General features: G+C 46.4%; 1 protein-coding gene across 2 annotated transcripts; it reads right to left on the bottom strand.

Moving 5' to 3' along the window:
- Positions 1–847: 847 nt before the first annotated feature.
- LOC129837186 (SWI/SNF complex subunit SMARCC1-like) lies at positions 848–19,694 on the bottom strand. Of its 2 annotated transcripts, none has more exons than XM_055903114.1 (26): positions 19,458–19,694; positions 17,683–17,802; positions 17,369–17,454; positions 16,987–17,161; positions 16,812–16,881; positions 16,376–16,445; positions 16,188–16,263; positions 15,935–16,060; positions 15,569–15,687; positions 15,291–15,421; positions 14,597–14,656; positions 14,429–14,466; positions 11,704–11,825; positions 11,525–11,596; positions 11,250–11,363; positions 10,835–10,988; positions 10,382–10,552; positions 10,025–10,283; positions 9,446–9,607; positions 8,037–8,092; positions 5,364–5,505; positions 5,089–5,258; positions 4,562–4,696; positions 2,651–2,918; positions 2,343–2,459; positions 848–2,244 (listed from the first exon to the last, which is right to left on the bottom strand). In XM_055903114.1, exons 1-26 carry the CDS (start codon positions 19,641–19,643, stop codon positions 2,153–2,155), a joined length of 3,291 nt encoding a protein of 1,096 aa, XP_055759089.1. In that variant the 5' UTR covers positions 19,644–19,694; the 3' UTR covers positions 848–2,152. The 2 variants fall into 2 exon arrangements, with proteins under 2 accessions (XP_055759089.1, XP_055759090.1); XM_055903115.1 differs by having other exon boundaries at positions 15,569–15,663.
- Positions 19,695–21,094: the final 1,400 nt, after the last annotated feature.

Below are 21,094 nucleotides of genomic sequence, written 5' to 3'. Positions count from 1 at the left end.
GATCTTACAGAGTAGGGGTATGCAACCCTGTTCTGTTTCAGGCACCACACCTGACCATCTGAGTTGATTGATCAGTTCAGTGATTGCCTAAATTCAACACACCCGGTCTTCCAGGTTGGTTAAATCAAAAACATGAAGTGCTTGTGACCCTCCAGGACCAGGGTTGCCTAACTTTGTTCTAAAGGGTGATGCTTTGTCATTACTGTATCTGTACTGCGTGATCATGGTTTCCCTCCTCTACGGCTGCTCAGATAAAAAAATAAACACCCCTCCCAACCCAAGACATAATCGTCCCTCATCCCTCTCAATAACATCCTCCTGGCCAATCTCCATGGGCAGAGAACCCCCCCCCCCCCCCCCCCCCTCTCGCCAGATTACAGTGATGGCTGCCTGGGATTAGTTTAAATGACACCAGGATGAATAGACGCGGTTATCATTTTTCCTCATATGCATTTGCAGCTGCTGCATAAGAGCCTAAGCAGCAAAACAACTACACAAAGACCATCTCTCCCCTGTAGCACCTTGCCTTTGTCCTAGACCCTTCACCAGACAAAAGTATACTTTTTTTGGTTTGATTGCGTGTCAGACAGTGTTTAATATGAAATATGGCTTTAGTTATTTTTTGCAACCATAACATTTCTACCCCGAAATATGTATAGAGAAAGATAGGAAAGAAAGAGAATATTCTTAACTATTTCCCAGGATAATGTGAGCATTTCGTCATGCTCTAGTCTAGATATTTTACACTCCCTGAAATAATATGAATCTATAAAAACCGAACAAGTGTAAGAACAAAATCCAACATTTAGTTCAGAATAAATGAACTACTGAAAATATCAGACATCACTTCATACAAAAACAATTTATTAGACATTGTCCAGGTCCAAGTACCAACAAACCCGAATAAACAATAAAACATAAAAAAAATGCTACAAACTTCCAAGAACAAAGATAACTCAATCTACACAAAGTTTATTCTTAAAAATACATAAAACTGAAAAAAGATACAAGATGTAAGGGGGTTCTCATCATTTGTGATATAACAGACTGGAAAGACCTTGAATGAGGAAGTGTGTGAGAGCGTGAGAGAGATGCTGTGTGTATGCGTGTGTGATATTCTACCTGAGGGGAGAAGGTAACACTAACGCAGCAGTCACGTGGGCAGCGAATGAGAGAAGGGTACTAGAGGTAGCAGAGGGGTGCGTAGATCAGAGAGGTAGCTAGCAGAGAGCAAGAGCAGTTCTAGAGAGGTAGCTGACAGACAAAGAAGGGGAGGAGGCAGAGGTAGCAGAAAGGTGTAGAGGGGTGTTGAAATGAATAGAGATGGATGAAGAGAGGTAGCGCTAGGTAGCGGCAGCAGCTACATTATTAGCACCAGAACAGCCAGAAGCCCACTAGTGGGGGCTATGGGTGGTGAGGGGGGGGGCAGAGCAGCCCAGCAGACAGTCATCAAACACCCGTCTCTGCTGTACGCACATTCTGCTCTTCAGACACGCCAACAACGAACAACTGAACACACACTTCGGACTACAGTGTTTTAGCTTCAGAAGAGCGAAGTGGAGAGGTAGATTCTCAGTGAGAAGAGTGTGTGTGTGAGGGGAGGGTTACTGGTCCCCTCTGTGTGTGTCGAAGGAAACCCTCATGATCCCATTCATTACAGTACACAACACACGTCCCTAAATAATCAACCAGCTCCCCTGGTGTTGTGTTGGGGGAAGACGCGAGGGAGAGGGAGGAAGAGAGGGGATGTTGGTGTTGTGCTGAAGGAGAGGAAGAGACTAGTGTCATTCTAAAAGGTGAGAGGAAAGAAGGAAAAGTGGGAGTTCTCTGATTTTCTCCCAAAATATTAGCTTCATATTCTTTTAAATAGAGAACAAACACAATATATTCTTTAAAATGACTGGGAGGAGCCCATCTGATCTGCCCCACACCAGACTGACTGAGGAGAAAACAGTGTTCTTACTAGGAGGGCCAGAGCCACAGCCCCCTCGACGCTGTGCCCTGAGAGGGAGGTGTGTGTGTGTGTGTGTGTAAGCCAGGAGGAGTTTTTGGAGTTGAGAAAACACCTAGCCAGTGGCAAGGCCATCAATGAGCTGAGGTTTTACAAGAGGTGTGTGTGTGTTGGTGTGTGTTTGTTTTGGGGGCAGGGATCTTAGTTGTCAGCAACTCGTGCTGGGGCTGCCGCTTGAGGTCCCACAGACGCTGGGAGCATACCATCAGGCTGTACAGGCGAGGGGCCAGGGTCTGAGGACAGAGAACACACTGGTTTGAGAATGGGACACACCAACACACACTTTCTGGCTGAGTAGGATCTGGAAGGCGGATATGGATAGTGTACTCACACATGCCGTTGGGGGCTCCAGGGTGGCGGGGACCCATCATGGGAGGCATGCTGCCAGTGGGGGGGCCGCCAGGCATCATGCGCCCTGGAATGGGCTGACCGGGCCCTCCCATTGGTCCTAAACAGAAGGAGGGCTTGGTGAGACTCTTGGCCTATCACAGAATCAGTGTGCTGAAACATGTTTTTGAAAACAGGCTAATGTTTCCTAGCTGATATTTGGTGTTATTCCCTTGCCTTGGATATAGTTCCAGGACTTTTGGGTGCTTCTTTGCTGAGAGATGGTGTGCTCCTGTGTGTGTGTGTCCTTACCTGTCTGTTGCGGGTGGTGGGGACCCATGGGGTGGAACCCGGGTCCGGGGGGGCCGTGTCCGGAGTGCATGGCGGGAGGGGGTCCGTGGTGGGAGGGTCCGTGGTGCATGCCTGGCCCTGGGGGACCATGGTGGGGTGCGGGGCCCTGGGCCGCTGCGTTGGCCTGCTGCTGCTCCATCTGCTGGCGGGCCTTCATCTCAGCATACTTCAGCTGCTCCATGTGGAAGGCCTGGCGCTCCGTCAGCAGCTGCTGCCTCTGCAACTCCAACTGGAGGGGGGGGATCATCATTTTATACTATTAATCATGATTATCATTCTCAAAAGCCCACTGTCCACAAGGACATAAGGTTGATCATTACTCATAGTGTCACTTTGAAAAGATAATCATGTCAATAAAGCTAATTTAATTGAACACAGAGCGAGAGAGCGATACATCAAGTCAACAGTGGTATATGGAGCAGGGTGATGATACAGAAACAGCTTCATTTCATGGATTGATAAATCAAAGAACGAAGGAGAGGAATAAGAAGAGAAAATAAATAATTAAAGAGTATAAGCTATAAAGACAAGCTGATCACGATAGCTGACATTATGACAGAGGGGAAGAGCGGTACAACGAGAGAGGAAAAGCGATGGAATGAGACTGTGGGGAGGAAGAGAGGGGGCAGTGAAACAGGACCACTCTGGAAGCAGGAAGGAGAGAGGAAAAGCGATGGAATGAGACTGTGGGGAGGAAGAGAGGGGGCAGTGAAACAGGACCACTCTGGAAGCAGGAAGGAGAGAGGAAAAGCGATGGAATGAGACTGTGGGGAGGAAGAGAGGGGGCAGTGAAACAGGAAGGAGAGGAAAAGCAATGGAATGAGACTGTGGGGAGGAAGAGAGGAGGCAGTGAAACAGGACCACTCTGGAAGCAGGAAGGAGAGGGGGAGCAATGGCTGGAAATGTCGATAAAGGGATTGATTGCATGCAATAAACCACTAACACTCTCTCTGACACGGAATCAACGGGTGAATTCCATTACCAGAAACCCTACAGAGACACAGGGATGGAGAGAGGTGGAGAAAGAGATGGAAGGAGGTGAGGAAGTCTATTCACTGTGTGTGCCCTGTTAAGTACATTTGTAGTGGTGGAAAAGTTTGGAGTAGTAAGACAGTGAGGAGTGCCCTTATTTAGTGTGTGTGTATGTCTAAGACAGAGACACAGTGTGCGTATGAGAGTGTGTGTGTAACCCAGTGTTTACAGCCTGTGGTAACGGTAGGAGGGAGGCAGCCTGGGTGCTGTTCCAGAGGGTTATGTAACGGCTGGCTGGCTTTTTCATGCACTATTTATCAGGCTGTTCAACTGGGCTGCGGTCCACAGCAGCTCCACGCTTTACAGTTTTACACTCCTGACACAAACACTTTCCACTGGACTAGAGGCCCACTATCTACCCAGCAGTTAGTTGACTAACTTATTTTACTGCTCTTAAACCATGTGTACCCAAATGGACAAAGCAACGATGCCTGATCACCCCCCAAAGCGCTTTCCCTTCATAGGCTTGCATGCTCTTTACTCTACTATCCTCTGTGTACTCTGCAACTACCCCTCATAATTACCACCAATTATTAATGCAAACGTTTAATATTGACACTTTCCACGTCTGCTCATGTTGTAGATATAGGCCCACTCCCAAAAGCAGCTCTTTGTCCTTCCAAGTTATCCATCTGTCGTTGGCTCTCCCTCACACACATCTCTGAAATGCCTGGATGGATGACAACTGACACTGATATAGCCTAGATACCACTACAATCAAGATGCATATCCAATCCTTTCACACAGCAAAGGGGTCTGAAAATACAAGCGACTTCAACCCAGCATGCAGTCTCCCACTGAACTACGTTTCCCACAATCCACCTCGGGGCCACTACTTACAGCCTCTTTCTCTCGGTCCATGATGGTCTCCAGCTCCTCAAAGTGTCTGAGCTTGATCTCCAGCTTCTTCATCTGAGTCTCCACCAGCAGAGCCACCAGAGACTTGATCTTCCTTTCCTCCACCGCCGCCAGGTGCTACAGGGAGAAATACAGAGGAAAGAGATGTAACAGAAATATAAAGCTTTGCCAAACTAGACTGGCCAGGTAGTAGCGCAAGCGCTTTTGAGCCGTGGGTAAAACTGACAGACCGATCAATGAGATGCTACACCGGCAGCGCAAGCATAGCATGAGTGAATGGAGCTGGAGCTGCTGAAGCATCTGTTAAGGCCTCAGGTCTATTTCAAGCATTTCGTTGACGTTTCCCAACTGACAAGTCGGCTCTCGCTTTTGATTTCTGCCTCCGTTTGCTACTTCTGGTTTCAAACACCAAAAACAGCACATACCGAAAGCTAGCGCTATGCTTGCGGTGTAGTTTCAGGGCTCGATATACAAAGTGCTATCCCCTTGGCCCTCTGGAAGAAGCTCACCTTGGCCTTGGTGGCAGCTGAGGCGAGGGCAGCGGCGGCTGCAGTGGCAATGTTACCCTCCCCTCCGTCCGGCTCTAGCTTCTTCCTCTCCTCTTCCTCCTCTTCCATCGTTCCCTGCTCCTCCTTCTCCTTGTCTTCCTCCGAGGTCTCCATGGCCGCCTCGTCTTTGTCTGAAAACATTGCATAAACATTATCAATCAAGTCAATGCTGGACTTATACGACCCTCCCCCAAAAGTGGATGATTCAATCGAAGCGGAATAGCCATCTACTCTACCTGCTGAAGCCTTGCCCTCTCCTCCCTCGCTCTCTCCCTCCTCCCGCTCCGACGGCTCGGTCATCTCGCTCTTCACCTTCTCTCCCTCAGCCAGCTTCTCAGCAGACTCACTGGGCTTCTCCGCCTCATCCTTAGACTCAGCCTGAGACAGAGACAGGTAAGACTGTGGCGTTACAGCTGATTATATTTACAGAGCCTTCGGAAAGTATTCAGACCCCTTCACCTTTTCCACATTGTGATATGTTACAGCCTTATTCTAAAATGGATTAAATAAATACAAATCCTCAGCAATCTACACACTATGATGAAGCAAAAACAGATTTTTAGAAATGTTAGCAAATTTATTAAAAACAGAAATAGCTTATTTACATAAGTATTCAGACTCTTTGCTATGAGACTCGAAATTGAGCTCCGGTGCATCCTGTCTCCATTGATCATTCTTCAGATGTTTCTACAATTTGGGAGTCCACCTGCAGTAAATTCAATTGATTGGACATGATTTGGACATGATTTGGAAAGGCACACACCTGTCTATATAAAGGTCCCACAATTGACAGTGCATGTCAGAGCAAAAACCAAGCCATGAGGTCGAAGGAATTGTCCGTAGAGCTCAGAAACAGGACTGTGTCGAGGCACAGATCTGGGGAAGGGTACCAAAACATTTCTGCAGTATTGAAGGTCCCCAAGGACACAGTGGCCTCCATCATTCTTAAATGGAAGAAGTTTGGAACCACCAAGTCTCTTCCTAGAGCTGGCCGCCCAGCCAAACTGAGCAATCGGGGAGAAGGGCCTTGGTCAGGGAGGTGACCAAGAACCAGATGGTCACTGACAGAGCTCTAGCATTCCAGAAGGACAACCATTTCTGCAGCACTCCACCAAATCAAGCCTTTATGGTAGAGTGACCAGACAAAACCACTCCTCAGTAAAAGGCATGACAGCACGCTTGGAGTTTGACAAAAGGCACCTAAAGACTCTCAAAACATGACAAAACAAGATTCTCTGGTCTGATGAAACCAAGATTGAACTCTTTGCCAAGCATCACGTCTGGAGGAAACCTGGCATCATCCCTACGGTGAAGTATGGTGGTGGTAGCGTCATGCTGTGGGGATGGTTTTCAGCGGCAGGTACAGGGAGACTAGTCAGGATCGAGGCAAAGATGAACGGTGCAGGGTACAGCGAGATCCTTGATGAAAACCTGCTCCAGAGTGCTCAGGACCTCAGACTGGGGTGAAGAATCACCTTCCAAAAGGACAACGACCCTAAGTACACAGCCAAGATAACACAGGAGTGGCTTCGGCACAAGTCTCTGAAAGTACTTGAGATGCCCAGCCAGTGCCCAGACTTGAACCCGATCAAACATCTCTGGAGAGACCTAAAAATAGCTGTGCAGCGAAGCTCCCCATCCAACCTGACAGAGCTTGAGAGGATCTGCAGGAACTCCCCAAATACAGGTGTACCAAGCTTGTAGCGACAGACTGAAGGCTGTAATCACTGCCAAATGTGCTTTAAAGTATTGAGCAAATGGTCTGAATACTTAAGTTAAAAAAAATATATGTTTTACTTGTTTTTGCTTTGTCATTATGGGGTATTGTGTGTCGATAAGGCAGAGGGAACAAAACAATTTAATCAATTATAGAATAAGGCTGTAACGTAACAAAATTAGGAAAAGGTCAAGGGTTCTGAATACAATGTGTATGCAGGTCAGAACTGAGAAACACCTAACTGAAGACTATAGCTAGACAGGTCCTTGAGAGCTAAGGAGAAAAATATACAAAACCGAACAAGAGTCAAAGCTAATTCCCTGCATTTCAAAAAGCCTGCAGTAAAGCCATCGGAACTTGAACCTTCGTGGATAGGCGATGGCTAGTGAAGGTTAATGAAGATTTCAACCAGTGGTCAATGATGCATGGCTAACTCCTGCTAACGTTATCTGTGGCGTTACATTTACCCCGTGGCCATCCTAAACACAGAGATAGGATGGATGGAGAATAGAGTAAGCGAAAGACGGAGAGTAGTAAATGGAGGGGCAGACTGTACGACTGCCAGCGTTAAAAATAAAGTTAAAAACTGTTTGATGTCTTCTGTGCACATATGAATGTCCCCTACGATGTAACTGCAATGATGAGATGTTGTTCTTCTTTGTTACATTATCTCGCTGTCATACTGTGTTCAACCGTGTTCCATCTTGCCTTGCCATCTTGTTTCAAGACGGATCACAATGTAAATAAGTCCCAGACTTGATTGTGTGTTATCCTCCATGATTTAACAATGGAAATAAGTCCCAGACTTGATTGTGTGTTATCCTCCATGATTTAACAATGGAAATAAGTCCCAGACTTTATTGTGTGTTATCCTCCATGATTTAACAATGGAAATAAGTCCCAGACTTTATTGTGTGTTATCCTCCATGATTTAACAATGGAAATAAGTCCCAGACTTTATTGTGCGTTATCCTCCATGATTTAACAATGGAAATAAGTCCCAGACTTTATTGTGTGTTATCCTCCATGATTTAACAATGGAAATAAGTCCCAGACTTTATTGTGCGTTATCCTCCATGATATAACTCATGTGCATGTATGGCTTTTTCAGTTTTATGTGTGCTGTTTTAAAAAAATTTTAATGGTTGAATTAATAAACTAAACTAAAGACCTCACCCCTGGGCCGTCTCACCTTGTCAGGCTGCTGGGAGTCGGAGTCTGTTTCCATCTTCTCCGTCTCTGCTGGCTCTACAGTGACAGGGAGAGAGAAGGAGGGGCTTTGAGAAGAGGGCTAGACAAAGAACAAGACATCTCTCAGAGAAACTGATCACAAACAGATGACGCATCCTAAGTAGAACCTCACCATGATTCAGACATTACTGTGGTTAGGAATGACAGTATGTGTGTGTGCGTGCGAGCGTTTGTGCAAATGTGGGAGAAAGTGAGCGAGTCGATGCCAAGTGAGAGTGCATGTGTGTGTTTGAAATAAAACATGTCCACATGTGCATTTGGGTGTGTTTTTACTATGTGAGTATTGACCTGTATGACAGATGGTAGACTGCTTTGGGGAGGGTATTGAATGCATTTAGGCTATTTCTTAGTTGTTAATGCATGTATGTGTAACATGTATTTATTCATGTAGAATTGCTGATTGAGCGATTGCTGTGTGTGTACCAGGCATTGAGACCGTAGCATAGTGTGTTGACCCAGTTTCAACCCCTTCCCCCACGCCCCATCTGCTGTTCTAATCCACTGGTTACCACGACAGCCGGACACATAGACATAACACTCTGAAGAAACCTCTACGTCGCCCCCCCACTGGCCATCCTGATTTCAGCTGGTACCTCAAAATGTATTGGTGAGAATACACATCTGGCTTTACCCACGTGAGCGCACACACACGCAGGAGGTAGGTATAAGGTCTAGGTGACCTGCGAACAGCTGGCTACGAGCAGCCTCGCCCTAACCTGTTAGCTGTGGTCTGTCTGTGTCTTGGCCATTTGCTGCCCTCCACTGGTAACACTCAGTACTCCGTCTAAATGTGGGGGCTGAGTATATGGGTGGGTATTTTGTGTGAGTGAGTATTGCACGCATGAGTATGTTGGATGTATGTGATGAGAGAATGCTTTGTGTGTTTATATGAAGGCCTGTGTGTTTACACGATTCTATATGTATTGCTATTCGATACTGTGACTTTATTGAGATTTGATGTTCCAAACAAATTGCTCACCAGAGGTCTTCTGCAGTGAGACAAGAGAGCCATGAAAACGAGTCATTCAGTCATGGAAATAAAATTGCTGATATCAAATTGGCTCCTTATTTAAAAAGATGGAGAACGAGCTATGAAGAAAAAAAATACTGGAGTTTTGGTGCAGGTACAACCAACTAGCGCAAAAATAGTGATCTTGACAAAACAGTACAAAAAATTATATCCCAATATATAACTATTGTTCCCCCCCCTCCCGATCAATGTTGTATACCGTGTGATCGTTTTTATGTTTGTGTACGCACAAGAGTATTTTTTATCTATCTTTGTAAATGTGCGACTGTGTGTGTACGTATATCTGAATGCATGTGTTCTGCTCCGAGTGTGTGTTTTACCGGTCTTCTCGGGCTCCTCGGGGGCGGTTCCTGCGATGCCGCTGCTCTCCAGGCCATAGGCGGGGTCTACCTTGCCCGTGCTGCGGGCCGCCTCCTGCACCTTCTTCACATGGGCCTCCACCAGCTCTGCTGGCACCTCCTCACGCACACGGCTAAACTCCTCTGGAGAGAGAGGGAGACACTGTAGTTAGCTACAGACTCACACCTTGTGATAGTTCCTCCACACACACAGATATGTTCAAACACACAGCGATATTACACACACAACCGTGTCATTACGACACACTACATGAAGCGTGATATTACATACAAATTAAAAAATATATATTTTGTGAATCAACACATTGTGATAAAACACCCTTGCAAATGACCCACGTACCCAGTCGCCACAACACGTACCCAGTCGCCACAACACGTACCCAGTCGCCACAACACGTACCCAGTCGCCACAACACGTACCCAGTCGCCACAACACGTACCCAGTCGCCACAACACGTACCCAGTCGCCACAACACGTACCCAGTCGCCACAACACGTACCCAGTCGCCACAACACGTACCCAGTCGCCACAACACGTACCCAGGGCTGCCTTGGCAGCAGCGGAGGCCACACGGGGGTCCACCACGGAGGCCAGGAAGGCCACGGTGCTCATGACGGGGTTGCCTGACTGGCTGAAGGGTACGGGTTGGTAGGCCAGGGGGCCCAGGGACGACTCAGAGTTCTCCAGGTAAGGGTCCTCGATGGGCAGGCGCAGGAAGTGCAGGATACACTCGTCCTGGGTGCGCGAGCCCACGTGCTCCGACACCTTGTTCCAGTCGTCCTTGTACATCTCCAGAGCCTGGTATGGAGGAGATAGAGGAATGAGAAGGGTTCTGATAGGCTGGTAGGTTTAAGATTATGTTTGTGATTGGTCAGCTGGTCTTGTGACTGACATACCTCCAATAGGAGCAGAGTCTCCTGCTCGGTCCACTCCCGGCCGCCGCTGGTTGCTTTACTCTTGGGGTTCTTCTTGGAGTAGAGGTCATTACGCAGGCCAAAGTTCTGCATGTCAGAGGGCTTGTCTTTGCCCTTCTCTGGGAAGTTGAGCATCTGCTGGCCAGAGGGGATCTAGAAGGATGGATGGAGAGACAGGGGAGGAGGTTGAAAGGAATCACACTGTGGTCAGAGGATGCAGTGAATACTTTCACAACATGTATGACCCATTAAATAATCAAAATCAACAGTTACATACACACAACGCCTGTATGTGTATTTGTATATAATTCGCTATCGGCACTAACAGGATTGGGTTTAAAGACCCTTCCCCTAGCCCCTCAGTATTCAACAACCTGAAAGGACTAGACAGATGAAAGAACTATGACCATAGCTCCATGTAGTTGTCTATCTAACCTGTGGGGGGCGGTGGTGCATCGGTGTCAGACCAGAGGGGGTGTCAGCCAGCACGTTGAAGTGGGGGGTGGGCGGGGGGCCCATGGGGAGGGGGCGACTCTCAGCATCCACCTGGTAGTTCACCAGCCCCCATTGCTCCAGGAACGCATGGACCCTAGTAGAGAGACACGACAGATATATGCAAAGAATTTACTCCACAATCATCACTCTTGATCAGTGAGTCCAACTAAACCTGGGTCATATTCATTAAGCACCAAACGGGGAAAAATTAACTGGAACAGTATGGGACAACCTAAACGTGTTCTATAAAAAAAACACACATTACAAAGTGTCTTGCATACGGTGTGCCCTGACGAACAATGTTCTAACTTCTGCCCTAGGGAAACCATTTCACGTTAACCCCTTGACCCTTCACCTCATGACGGCACACACGTCTCCCGTCAGGTTCCTGCGGCAGGAGGTGGAGGTCAGGTACTCCTGGGGGTTGAGCCGGTACGTGTCGATCATGAAGTTACGGTAGGCCAGGTATCTGACAGGGACAAACACATTTTGCAAAAAATAGGGACACCATGTGTTAGACAGCAATGGGTGTTTTTGTACGATGAAAGATTCTTAGTGGAAGCGTGCGTCTGCAGTTCTTTAACAGGTTGAGTGAGTTGATGTGTTGGGCAATGTTCTCCACCGACTCACATTTCTGGGGACTTGGACTTGTTCTTGCCGTTGAAGAACTCTGGCAGTGCACGCCTCTCAATCTCGTGGATACTGAAATGGGGGGGGGGGGGGGTAAACCCAAGACACAAACATAAAATACAGCCCAACACCCCCATGATACACTCCCCACACAGTAAGAACAGTGGGGCCATCCTCACCAGTTGTAGTCAAACCAGGCGGCGTAGCTGGGGATGATGATGTGGTGGGTCTGCTCGGTCACGTTGTCCTCGCTGGAGTCGATGAGGCGGTTGACCTCGGCCTTGCCCTGCTCCTCCTCCTCCTGCAGGCGGAGACAGAGTCACACGGATGGGATCAGATCAACATAGGCAAGAAAGGAGAGCAGAATTTTGGCTAGTTCTTGGTCAGTTTCTATTATATATGAACAGAGGATAAAACATTAGAAAAGCAGGGTTTCCAGATTAAATCAGGAATAATCCCATCCCAAATGTAGAAAAACTGGATCTGAATGAGTTAACGCTGCACTAGAAAACACTCGTAATCTAATGCATGCCTCAAACCACTCGTAGAACAGCTAAGTGCATTGTTAGCGGCTTTTTTGCCCTCCCGTGTCACTTGATACACAGTAGACCTCCGCTAAACATAGAATCACATGATTTATCAGTCTGTGACCGCTGATAACTTCAGAACAAAGTTGACTACAATACAAAAGTTGCCAATATCTTTGCGATGGATACAACGGAGTTCTATTTTAGTACGTGTAGGCTACTGTCTAATTTGTCTCAATATACACTGCTCAAAAAAAAATAAAGGGAACACTTAAACAACAATGTAACTCCAAATCAATCACACTTCTGTGAAATCAAACTGTCCACTTAGGAAGCAACACTGACAATAAATTTCACATGCTGTTGTGCAAATGGAATAGACAAAAGGTAGAAATTAGGCAATTAGCAAGACAACCCCAATAAAGGAGTGATTCCGCAGGTGGTGACCACACACCACTTCTCAGTTCCTATGCTTCCTGGCTGATGTTTTGGTCACTTTTGAATGCTGGCGGTGCTCTCACTCTAGTTGTAGCATGAGACGGAGTCTACAACCCACACAAGTGGCTCAGGTAGTGCAGCTCATCCAGGATGGCACATCAATGCGAGCTGTGGCAAGAAGGTTTGCTGTGTCTGTCAGCGTAGTGTCCAGAGCATGGAGGCGCTACCAGGAGACAGGCCAGTACATCAGGAGACGTGGAGGAGGCCGTAGGAGGGCAACAACCCAGCAGCAGAACCGCTACCTCTTCCTTTGTGCAAGGAGGAGCACTGCCAGAGCCCTGCAAAATGACCTCCAGCAGGCCACAAATGTGCATGTGTCTGCTCAAACGGTCAGAAACAGACTCCATGAGGGTGGTATGAGGGCCCGACGTCCACAGGTGGGGGTTGTGCTTACAGCTCAACACCGTGCAGGACGTTTGGCATTTGCCAGAGAACACCAAGATTGGCAAATTCGCCACTGGCGCCCTGTGCTATTCACAGATGAAAGCAGGTTCACACTGAGCACATGAGCACATGTGACAGACGTGACAGAGTCTGGAGACGCCGTGGAGAACATTCTGCTGCCTGCAACATCCTCCAGCATGACCGGTTTGGCGGTGGGTCAGTCATGGTGTGGCATTTCTTTGTGGGGCCGCACAGCCCTCCATGTGCTCGCCAGAGGTAGCCTGACTGCCATTAGGTACCGAGATGAGATCCTCAGAGCCCTTGTGAGACCATATGCTGACACATGCACATTAGTGGCCTGCTGGAGGTCATTTTGCAGGGCTCTGGCAGTGCTCCTCCTTGCACAAAGGCTAAGGTAGCGGTCCTGCTGCTGGGTTGTTGCCCTCCTACAGCCTCCTCCACATCTCCTGATGTACTGGCCTGTCTCCTGGTAGCGCCTCCATGCTCTGGACACTACGCTGACAGACACAGCAAACCTTCTTGCCACAGCTCGCATTGATGTGCCACCCTGGATGAGCTGCACTACCTGAGCCACTTGTGTGGGTTGTAGACTCCGTCTCATGCTACCACTAGAGTGAGAGCACCGCCAGCATTCAAAAGTGACCAAAACATCAGCCAGGAAGCATAGGAACTGAGAAGTGGTCTGTGGTCACCACCTGCAGAATCACTCCTTTATTGGGGGTGTCTTGCTAATTGCCTATAATTTCCACCTTTTGTCTATTCCATTTGCACAACAGCATGTGAAATGTATTGTCAATCAGTGTTGCTTCCTAAGTGGACAGTTTGATTTCACAGAAGTGTGATTGACTTGGAGTTACATTGTGTTGTTTAAGTGTTCCCTTTATTTTTTGAGCAGTGTATTTCATGATGTGTAGCCTAACGTGCGCAATTATGTAACAAATTGGTGACTTAGTGCGTTGTCATTGGGTAAGCATTATAATAAACGGACTCAATATTAGCAGCCGTAAGTGATAATAGGAGCTGATCCGTCATCAGTATTGTGAAATAATTATAATTTTAAAGAATGTTTTGAATGGAGAAAGCTGATCGAGACCAGCACGATCCTATCAGTATGGACATATGTTCCAACGATGCACTTCGTGACCGTTCTCTTGGCGTAGTGTTTTTGGAAATGCATGTCTTCGGCAGTTGTAGGAAATATGCATTGTTAAAAACAGCCGTAGGCCTAAGTTCCATCGCTATCGGGAAACCGGGCCCAAATCTACAAATGGGTAGACATTGCCTCTAAAACAGACACCAGGTGAGATATTTTTCCATCTTCCTTCTGGATTTGCTAAGAAGTGGGGGTTAGGATAATCTGACCGTAGATCTATCAATGACGACTATGGTTGTGGGTGAATAGGGAACAGTTTACGATGAAGAAGAGACCGCATTTAGAGGCAATCATTAAAGGTTAAGGAAAAGCTGGTGTTACCTTGCCTCCAGAGACCACAGAGTCATCCTCCAGATCATCTGGAAGACAGAGAGGGGACGTTATGACATCACTCTATCCATTGCTTGACACAATACATCTCGGTGATTGACAGTTTAGTACAGGGACAGGTAGATACTTAAACACTGAAATAGTTCTACACACACTTACCCAAATCAGCCACTGCCCCTCCCTTCACTGGGGTGTTCTCGCTGTCTTTCTTAGAGTTCACTGAGGACAGGGAAGAAGAAAAATAGGCTGAAGAATAGCCAGAGAGTATGGTAGTAGTGAAATACACTGACAGTGGCCATTGGCTCTCTTTTCTCTTGTAAGCTCTCTTTTCAAAAGCAACCACGGAAATAGATACAGAGGGGGGGGTTGCAGAAGTGGGACATTGCAGAAGGGACTGGGTCCAAAAAGGCAATTTTTAGTTAAGTGCGTTTGGCTTAGAGCACTTCCAGCTCGAATAGCACTCCATTCAATGCACCACTGAAGAAAGTCCCTCCGGGCAACTCCATGCCATCTTGGCAAGGACAGAGTGTACATGTGTGGTGTGTAACAGTTAGAAAATAAATAATTCAGGGGAAACTGCAGTTACTACAGAGAGGAATAAACTGCAAGTCAACATGGTGTCAAGCATAAGATTGATGCACTGAGAGAAAGAAACAGGACCATGAGAGAGAGAATGGGAGATTTACAACATGTGATTTAGAGTGACTGAGCCAATGAAGGAGAAGAGAGGGGAGGAACACGAGGAGGAGGAGAGGTATGGGTGAGAAAGAAGACAGAGTAAAGGGTCAAGAGGGAGGAGAGCAGATGTGGGAGAGGGAGACAATGAGAGGGACGAGTTGGACAATCAACTGACCGTTCTTGGGCAAAGTGACCTCCTCCATGCTGGGAACAGGCGAGGGGTCCTCCATGTCCTTGGTCAGATCCTCTTCCTCCTCCTCCTCCTCGCCACGGTGGCCACGACGCTTCCAGTGAGACGCAGGGTTCCTGGGGACAGGAGAAGAGGTCAAGGGTCGGTGAAGTTTTCCCAAGACACTGATCCATGGTCAGTTTAGTGTTTTTCTCCCTAATGGCTAAGGTTAGGATTTGGGAAGGTTAAGCTGGTCCTAGATCTGTGGCTATAGGGGGACTCACCCCTTCTTGCCACCCTTCTTGCGGGACTCGGCTGGGGTGGTCGGGGGAGATGGCGAGCGCCTCCTCTTCTTCCCGGCGGAGTTGGCCTTGCGCTCCTTGCGATCGGGTGTACGGGAAGACTGATCAGAACCACGAGGGATGGCCAGGTGAGAGAGAGAGAGAATGAGAGGATGGAACGGTCTCACACAGAGGGGAGCGGGGGAGGAGGAGAAGAGGGAGGATGTGGTGGTGAGGAGAGGAAGAATTTGAAAGGATGGGTGACACGACACAGACAGACAAACAAGACAACAATCCACAGGGTGCAGCAACTCACTTAAACACACACTTCCTAAGAATCCATAACACACACCTCAGAGTTTGGCCTACCTCCTCCTCCTTTGGGAAGATCCTCTGGCGGAAGCTCACAGTCTTCTTGTTCTCGTCCACCTCATAGTCTTCCTCATTCATCCACTCGTTGAAGGCGTCGGTGTCCAGGACCCACTTGGCATGCACCTGGGAGAGGAGGAGAGGAGTATCCACTACTCAAGGGTGGTGTTGTCTGCCAGTACTTTTCAGGCTGGAGGCAGGGGTTGATTTGGCCTATATAAAACATTAACATGACTGGCTGCTCCATCCTCACCTTCCAGGACTTCTCAGAGGTGGGTGGGTCCTCCACATCCCCCTCCACGTCGCTGGTGGACACCCAGGTGTCATAACTGACCACACAGAGAAGAGGGGTTAAAGGTCAGTAACAGGTCACAGTGGGTGGACGTGCAAGAGGGCAGAGTGAACCAGCAAAGCTGAAGTCTAACGGTGCCAGTCTCTCACCTGTCTGGGTACATGCCCCAGTGCACCAGCACCTGCTTGTCCTTACGCATGACCGGACGCAGCCACTCCTCTGCAAGACAACCACACACCTTGCTATCAGCGTATACACACACATCCTCGAGTAATGCATACAGACTACTGTATTAATAATAGTATATTACTGTATACACACATTTCACTTTCTTTGAAATGTGATATGAGAGTAGAATAAGCCTCTGTAAGGTGACCATAAGGAATTAGATTCAAAGAATACAGCACAATCCAGACTACACCAGAATTTAGGCATATGTATATAACAATATATACATTTTGTACATTTCAGCAATTTAGCAGACGCTCTACCAACTGAGCCACATAGGACCAAGTAACAAAGTAGATGATATATACATTGCAGGGGGGAGGTTTATTTCCTTTCTCAGCAGAGCACATCACTTACCATCCTCCTGCTGGGTTGATGAGGGGTAGATATGATGGGTGGCCTTAGACTTGTCCTCAGTGATGGAGCCCTAAAGGAAAGGAAGGAGAGTAGCTTTATGATGCCATTTGAATTTCTGGTGAGTGGTGAAACAATCCTACTATTGGTTGGTGCGATTTGGGTGGGCGTGTCTTACCTGGTGTCTTTTGATGATGTCCTTCAGCTTATTGGCCTGCTTCTGCTCCATGTCAGGCACCAGGAACACGGTTGGTCGAGTCAGGCAGTTATTCTGAACCAGGGTCTTCTCTACATTCAAGAACATCTCCACATTCCTGTCCATCCTGGAGGGGTTCTGCAGGTCAAACCTACGCCTGCACAGATAGGAGGGATAGAACATGTTACTTACAGTCTCAACTCCACAGGGCATCTTTTCCCCTCCCTCTCTTGGAGCAACCGCTACCTTCTATGTGATTCCATAGGAGAAAGAACGTGTCAACTATTCATTCCACATATACATGATTAGTCCAAGGTGGAAATGATGCATTTTTAAAATGTATTCAAATCAAGACCCTACTCACCAGCCCTGCTCGCTCTTGAACTTGTAGGTGGAGCCCAGGATATGACACAGAGCACCCCCTGCCTTGAAGTCCAGGAAGCTCTTGGTCTGATGAGGCAATACAGAAGAAAAGGCGAAGGACATTCACACAAGCTAGCTCAGATAGATAAAGACATGGCAAACTACTGTGACACAAAATGTGCAGAAGTGATTGGGAAGCCCTACAACACTCTACAGCCCACACTTCCCTTGCCCGAAAAATATCACTGTGTGTGTAGGTCCCGTCCCTGTCCCGACCTGGTCAGGTGTAAAGACGCGTGTGGAAGAGATACTCACAGGTAACTTGGTGAGGGCAGGGTTGTTCACCCTCCGTCCGAAAGCATCTTCCTGGAACTGAAGCAGCTGCACCACCAGCCCTGCCAGGGACTTATTGGAGGGAGAGTCTGCCTGTACATACTGAGACACAACAAAACCACTGAGTTAGTGAGGGCGGCACACTCATGTGTGACAAAGGAGGGATTGAATATTGTGAGACCACAGACGTGTTAGGCTACATTGGTCAGACAAACACATGGCCAATGCAGGCACACACAAGATCTCATGAGTAGATAGATCATACTATAAGACCAAAACAGCAGCCTTTCTTAGGTAAATGTGAGGTGATATGACATCACTTTTTCTTTCAGTGAGGCCCCTTCCCTGGTCACTGAAAAGAGTTGCTCTCTAGTTTCAAGAAAATAAATACAGTAGAAAATAGTTTACAGTAGCTAGCTACTTCTTTTCAACAAAGTTGTTTTGGGAAATCCACGGCCACGCTGAGATGTTTTGATGGTTTGCTGCAGTCAGCCATTGCTTGGTTGTGTGTGGAACACTGGTGGTTTCCCATCAAGACGATTCAGCTAATTACTTAGACATAAATGTAAGTCATCAGTGGACCAATCGACCTGTCTGCTATTCTCTGGTCAATCACAATGTTACTGTAGCTAACCAATGTTGTTAATTACATCAAGTCCCGTGCCTTGCCAGCGTTGTGCCGAAAATATCCCCCCTTCGCGTTCATTGCGGTGGCTTGCTTGCTTTGATTTCTGCACTTCACTCCGTTCAGCTAATATTTCACTCATCTTAGTAGCATAAAGCATTTTTATCTGCAGTTTTCGGGTTGGCTACACTTGTTTCAAGTGTATGTGGCGGTTCTAGCTTGTATGGCGCCCTGGGCTCACCCCCTCCCCTTCAGCGCCCGACCGCCCCCCGGGGGCTCACCCGGCAAGATGCCTTCCGTACCTACATCCGCTACTGATTTGTATTAGCCTATAAATTAGGATATAAATAAATATCGCTGCCAAAATTCGTCATCTCTCCCATGTCTTATTCGACTAGTATTTTTGAGAGTGTAAGGATAATAATTCAGCCATAGTTGTTCTGAAATGTTTATTGCTTGCCAACATTTTACTCCCTCTATGTTTAATATAACACACATACATTCATTAAACATTTCGGTTACCTATCCTGACGAAGTTCGTTATATATAAAGTATTTGACTCTAGCCAAAAAATCAAGGAAATTATAAAGGGGGATTCCTGCAGGGGAGAGATTTTAGGCACAACACCTGTTCACCACAACAATGTTTACATTACTGATACTGTCTCTAGACATGTTAACTAGTTATCTTACCTACCTAAACTAGTTACGTTAGCTTGCCAGCTAACGTTACGCTCAGATAGATAGAGTCCTTCGAAGCCCCTTGAATTGAATAGAGTCAGATGAAAACAGGAGTAATTATGTTACCTTGCTACCCTAGATTGGTAGGTTACACAAACAGACAACTCTTCAGCTAACGTTAGTGTTGGCCGTGCAACAAATCAAACGGACGGTACGATAGCTGTTCAGTTAGCAGCTAATGTTAGCTTGCCTAGCTATCGCTTGACATGTAATGTTCATGTTGTTGGGTAATGTTGTGATGGATATCTTAAGATGCATGAAGCTATTAATATCTAGTTTGCCACAAGTACCTAATGGGAGCGATAGATTGAAAGAGATAGCACTTCCATTGTGCTAGAGACGCGTGCCTTGACGATGGAAATCAATGGAGGTTAAAACCAGCGCTCGCTAACCTTTTTGTAGTGTTTCCCGATCCATTGGCGCACCGAATCGATCTGAGAGACCGTTTCTGAGCACTCCCAGTATTTTGACGAAGGACCTCCATCTTTCTTACGGCCCACCGCAGTACCGACGCCCACAGGGCCAGCTGCAGGTCCCCCTGAACCCGTTCCACCCGCTGCAGTTGCCGCTGTCGCCATTGTTTCTTGTCCTGTCCGCTGCTATTTCGCTTCTCAACCGCGTCACTCACCAGGCAAATTTTCGGGGGGGGGTGCGCATGCGCATATTCGTAAATAACGTAACGTTTCTGAATCTCGCGATAAAGAGAGTTCATATGGGAAGAGTCCGTGTGAAGGTCAGGGTTGGAAAAATGTACACATTATATTAGGAAATCTGTCGTTATGAACACATATGAATATGGTGGTCTCCATTTTTTTGATTTTCATACTTTGAAAAATACTTTTAAGATAAATTGGGATAAACATTTCTTAAAGAATCCAACTTCAATATCGAATTTCATCCCGCATTATATCTTCTCCAGTTTTGGTGGCTTCAAATGTATGTTACTTTGTAACTATAACATTGATACGGTTCCTACAAAATTATCTGCTTTTCATGGACAAGTATTCTTAGCGTGGCCGTTAATATATAAACATAATGTTTCCCGCATAGGTATTTCATTTGGAACAATAAGGATATTTTGTATAGAAACATGTCTTTATTTTTTAAGAACTGGTTTCATAATCATATCCTGCTGGTGAGCCAACTTTTTAATATAGAAGGAATGTTACTCAATTATGACGCATTTTTATCTCGTTACAATACCCAGAGAGGTCGCCATAGTCTTTGATGCTATTCCATCTGGAACTCTCATGTTGTTTAGAGGTGTAACCACTAACCAGATCTCACCTTCTTGACCTACCCTCGCATAATCCAGTTGACTCTCCAATAGGAAAACGTGTTTTCTCCTTGCTCCCTCAGAACAACAGATCTATATTTCAAATGGATATTGTATCCATTCCTTATGTCACAACTTTCTGGAATACATTTGTCAATCATTTCTGTTGGGAAAAATCCTGGTTATTACCACACAAATACCTGCTTGTTAACAAGGTCAAAGAGGTCTCTTTTACAATGATTCATAAGTATTTCCCTGCGAATCATTTCCTGATTGTGTTTTTGTGTTGAGCATCCAGAAACGGTTTAGCATTTATTTTGGGATTGTCTACATGTAAAGAAAATATGGAAAGGTATTCATAGTTTTATAATTGTTAATATTCTTCATGACTTTTGTTTTTATGTGAGAATGTGCTGCTCGGTTTCCTTAACTATAAAAAGGATAAAGAAAAACAATTTTACCTCATAAATTTAATTGTGCTAATGGCAAAATTTCATATTCATAAATGTAAATTCACGAATAAAAAAACACTCTTCCGTGTTTTCTATGAGGAATTCGAGCAGTACATTAAGAACATTCTACATTCTACTAATAAGAAAGCTGTTAAAACAATCAATATGTGTGCATCTTTTAAGGTCTTTGTATAATCTGTAATTTGTTGTACACCCTAGCATATGTTATCATTGTCTGTTTGTATACTTCTTGTATGTATCAAATCAAATCAAATTTATTTATATAGCCCTTCTTACATCA

Source organism: Salvelinus fontinalis, chromosome 38 (assembly GCF_029448725.1).
Source record: "Salvelinus fontinalis isolate EN_2023a chromosome 38, ASM2944872v1, whole genome shotgun sequence".
Taxonomy (NCBI): Eukaryota; Metazoa; Chordata; class Actinopteri; order Salmoniformes; family Salmonidae; genus Salvelinus; species Salvelinus fontinalis.
Note: the sequence above shows the minus strand (reverse complement) of the source record. Positions and strands in the feature narration are given on the sequence as shown.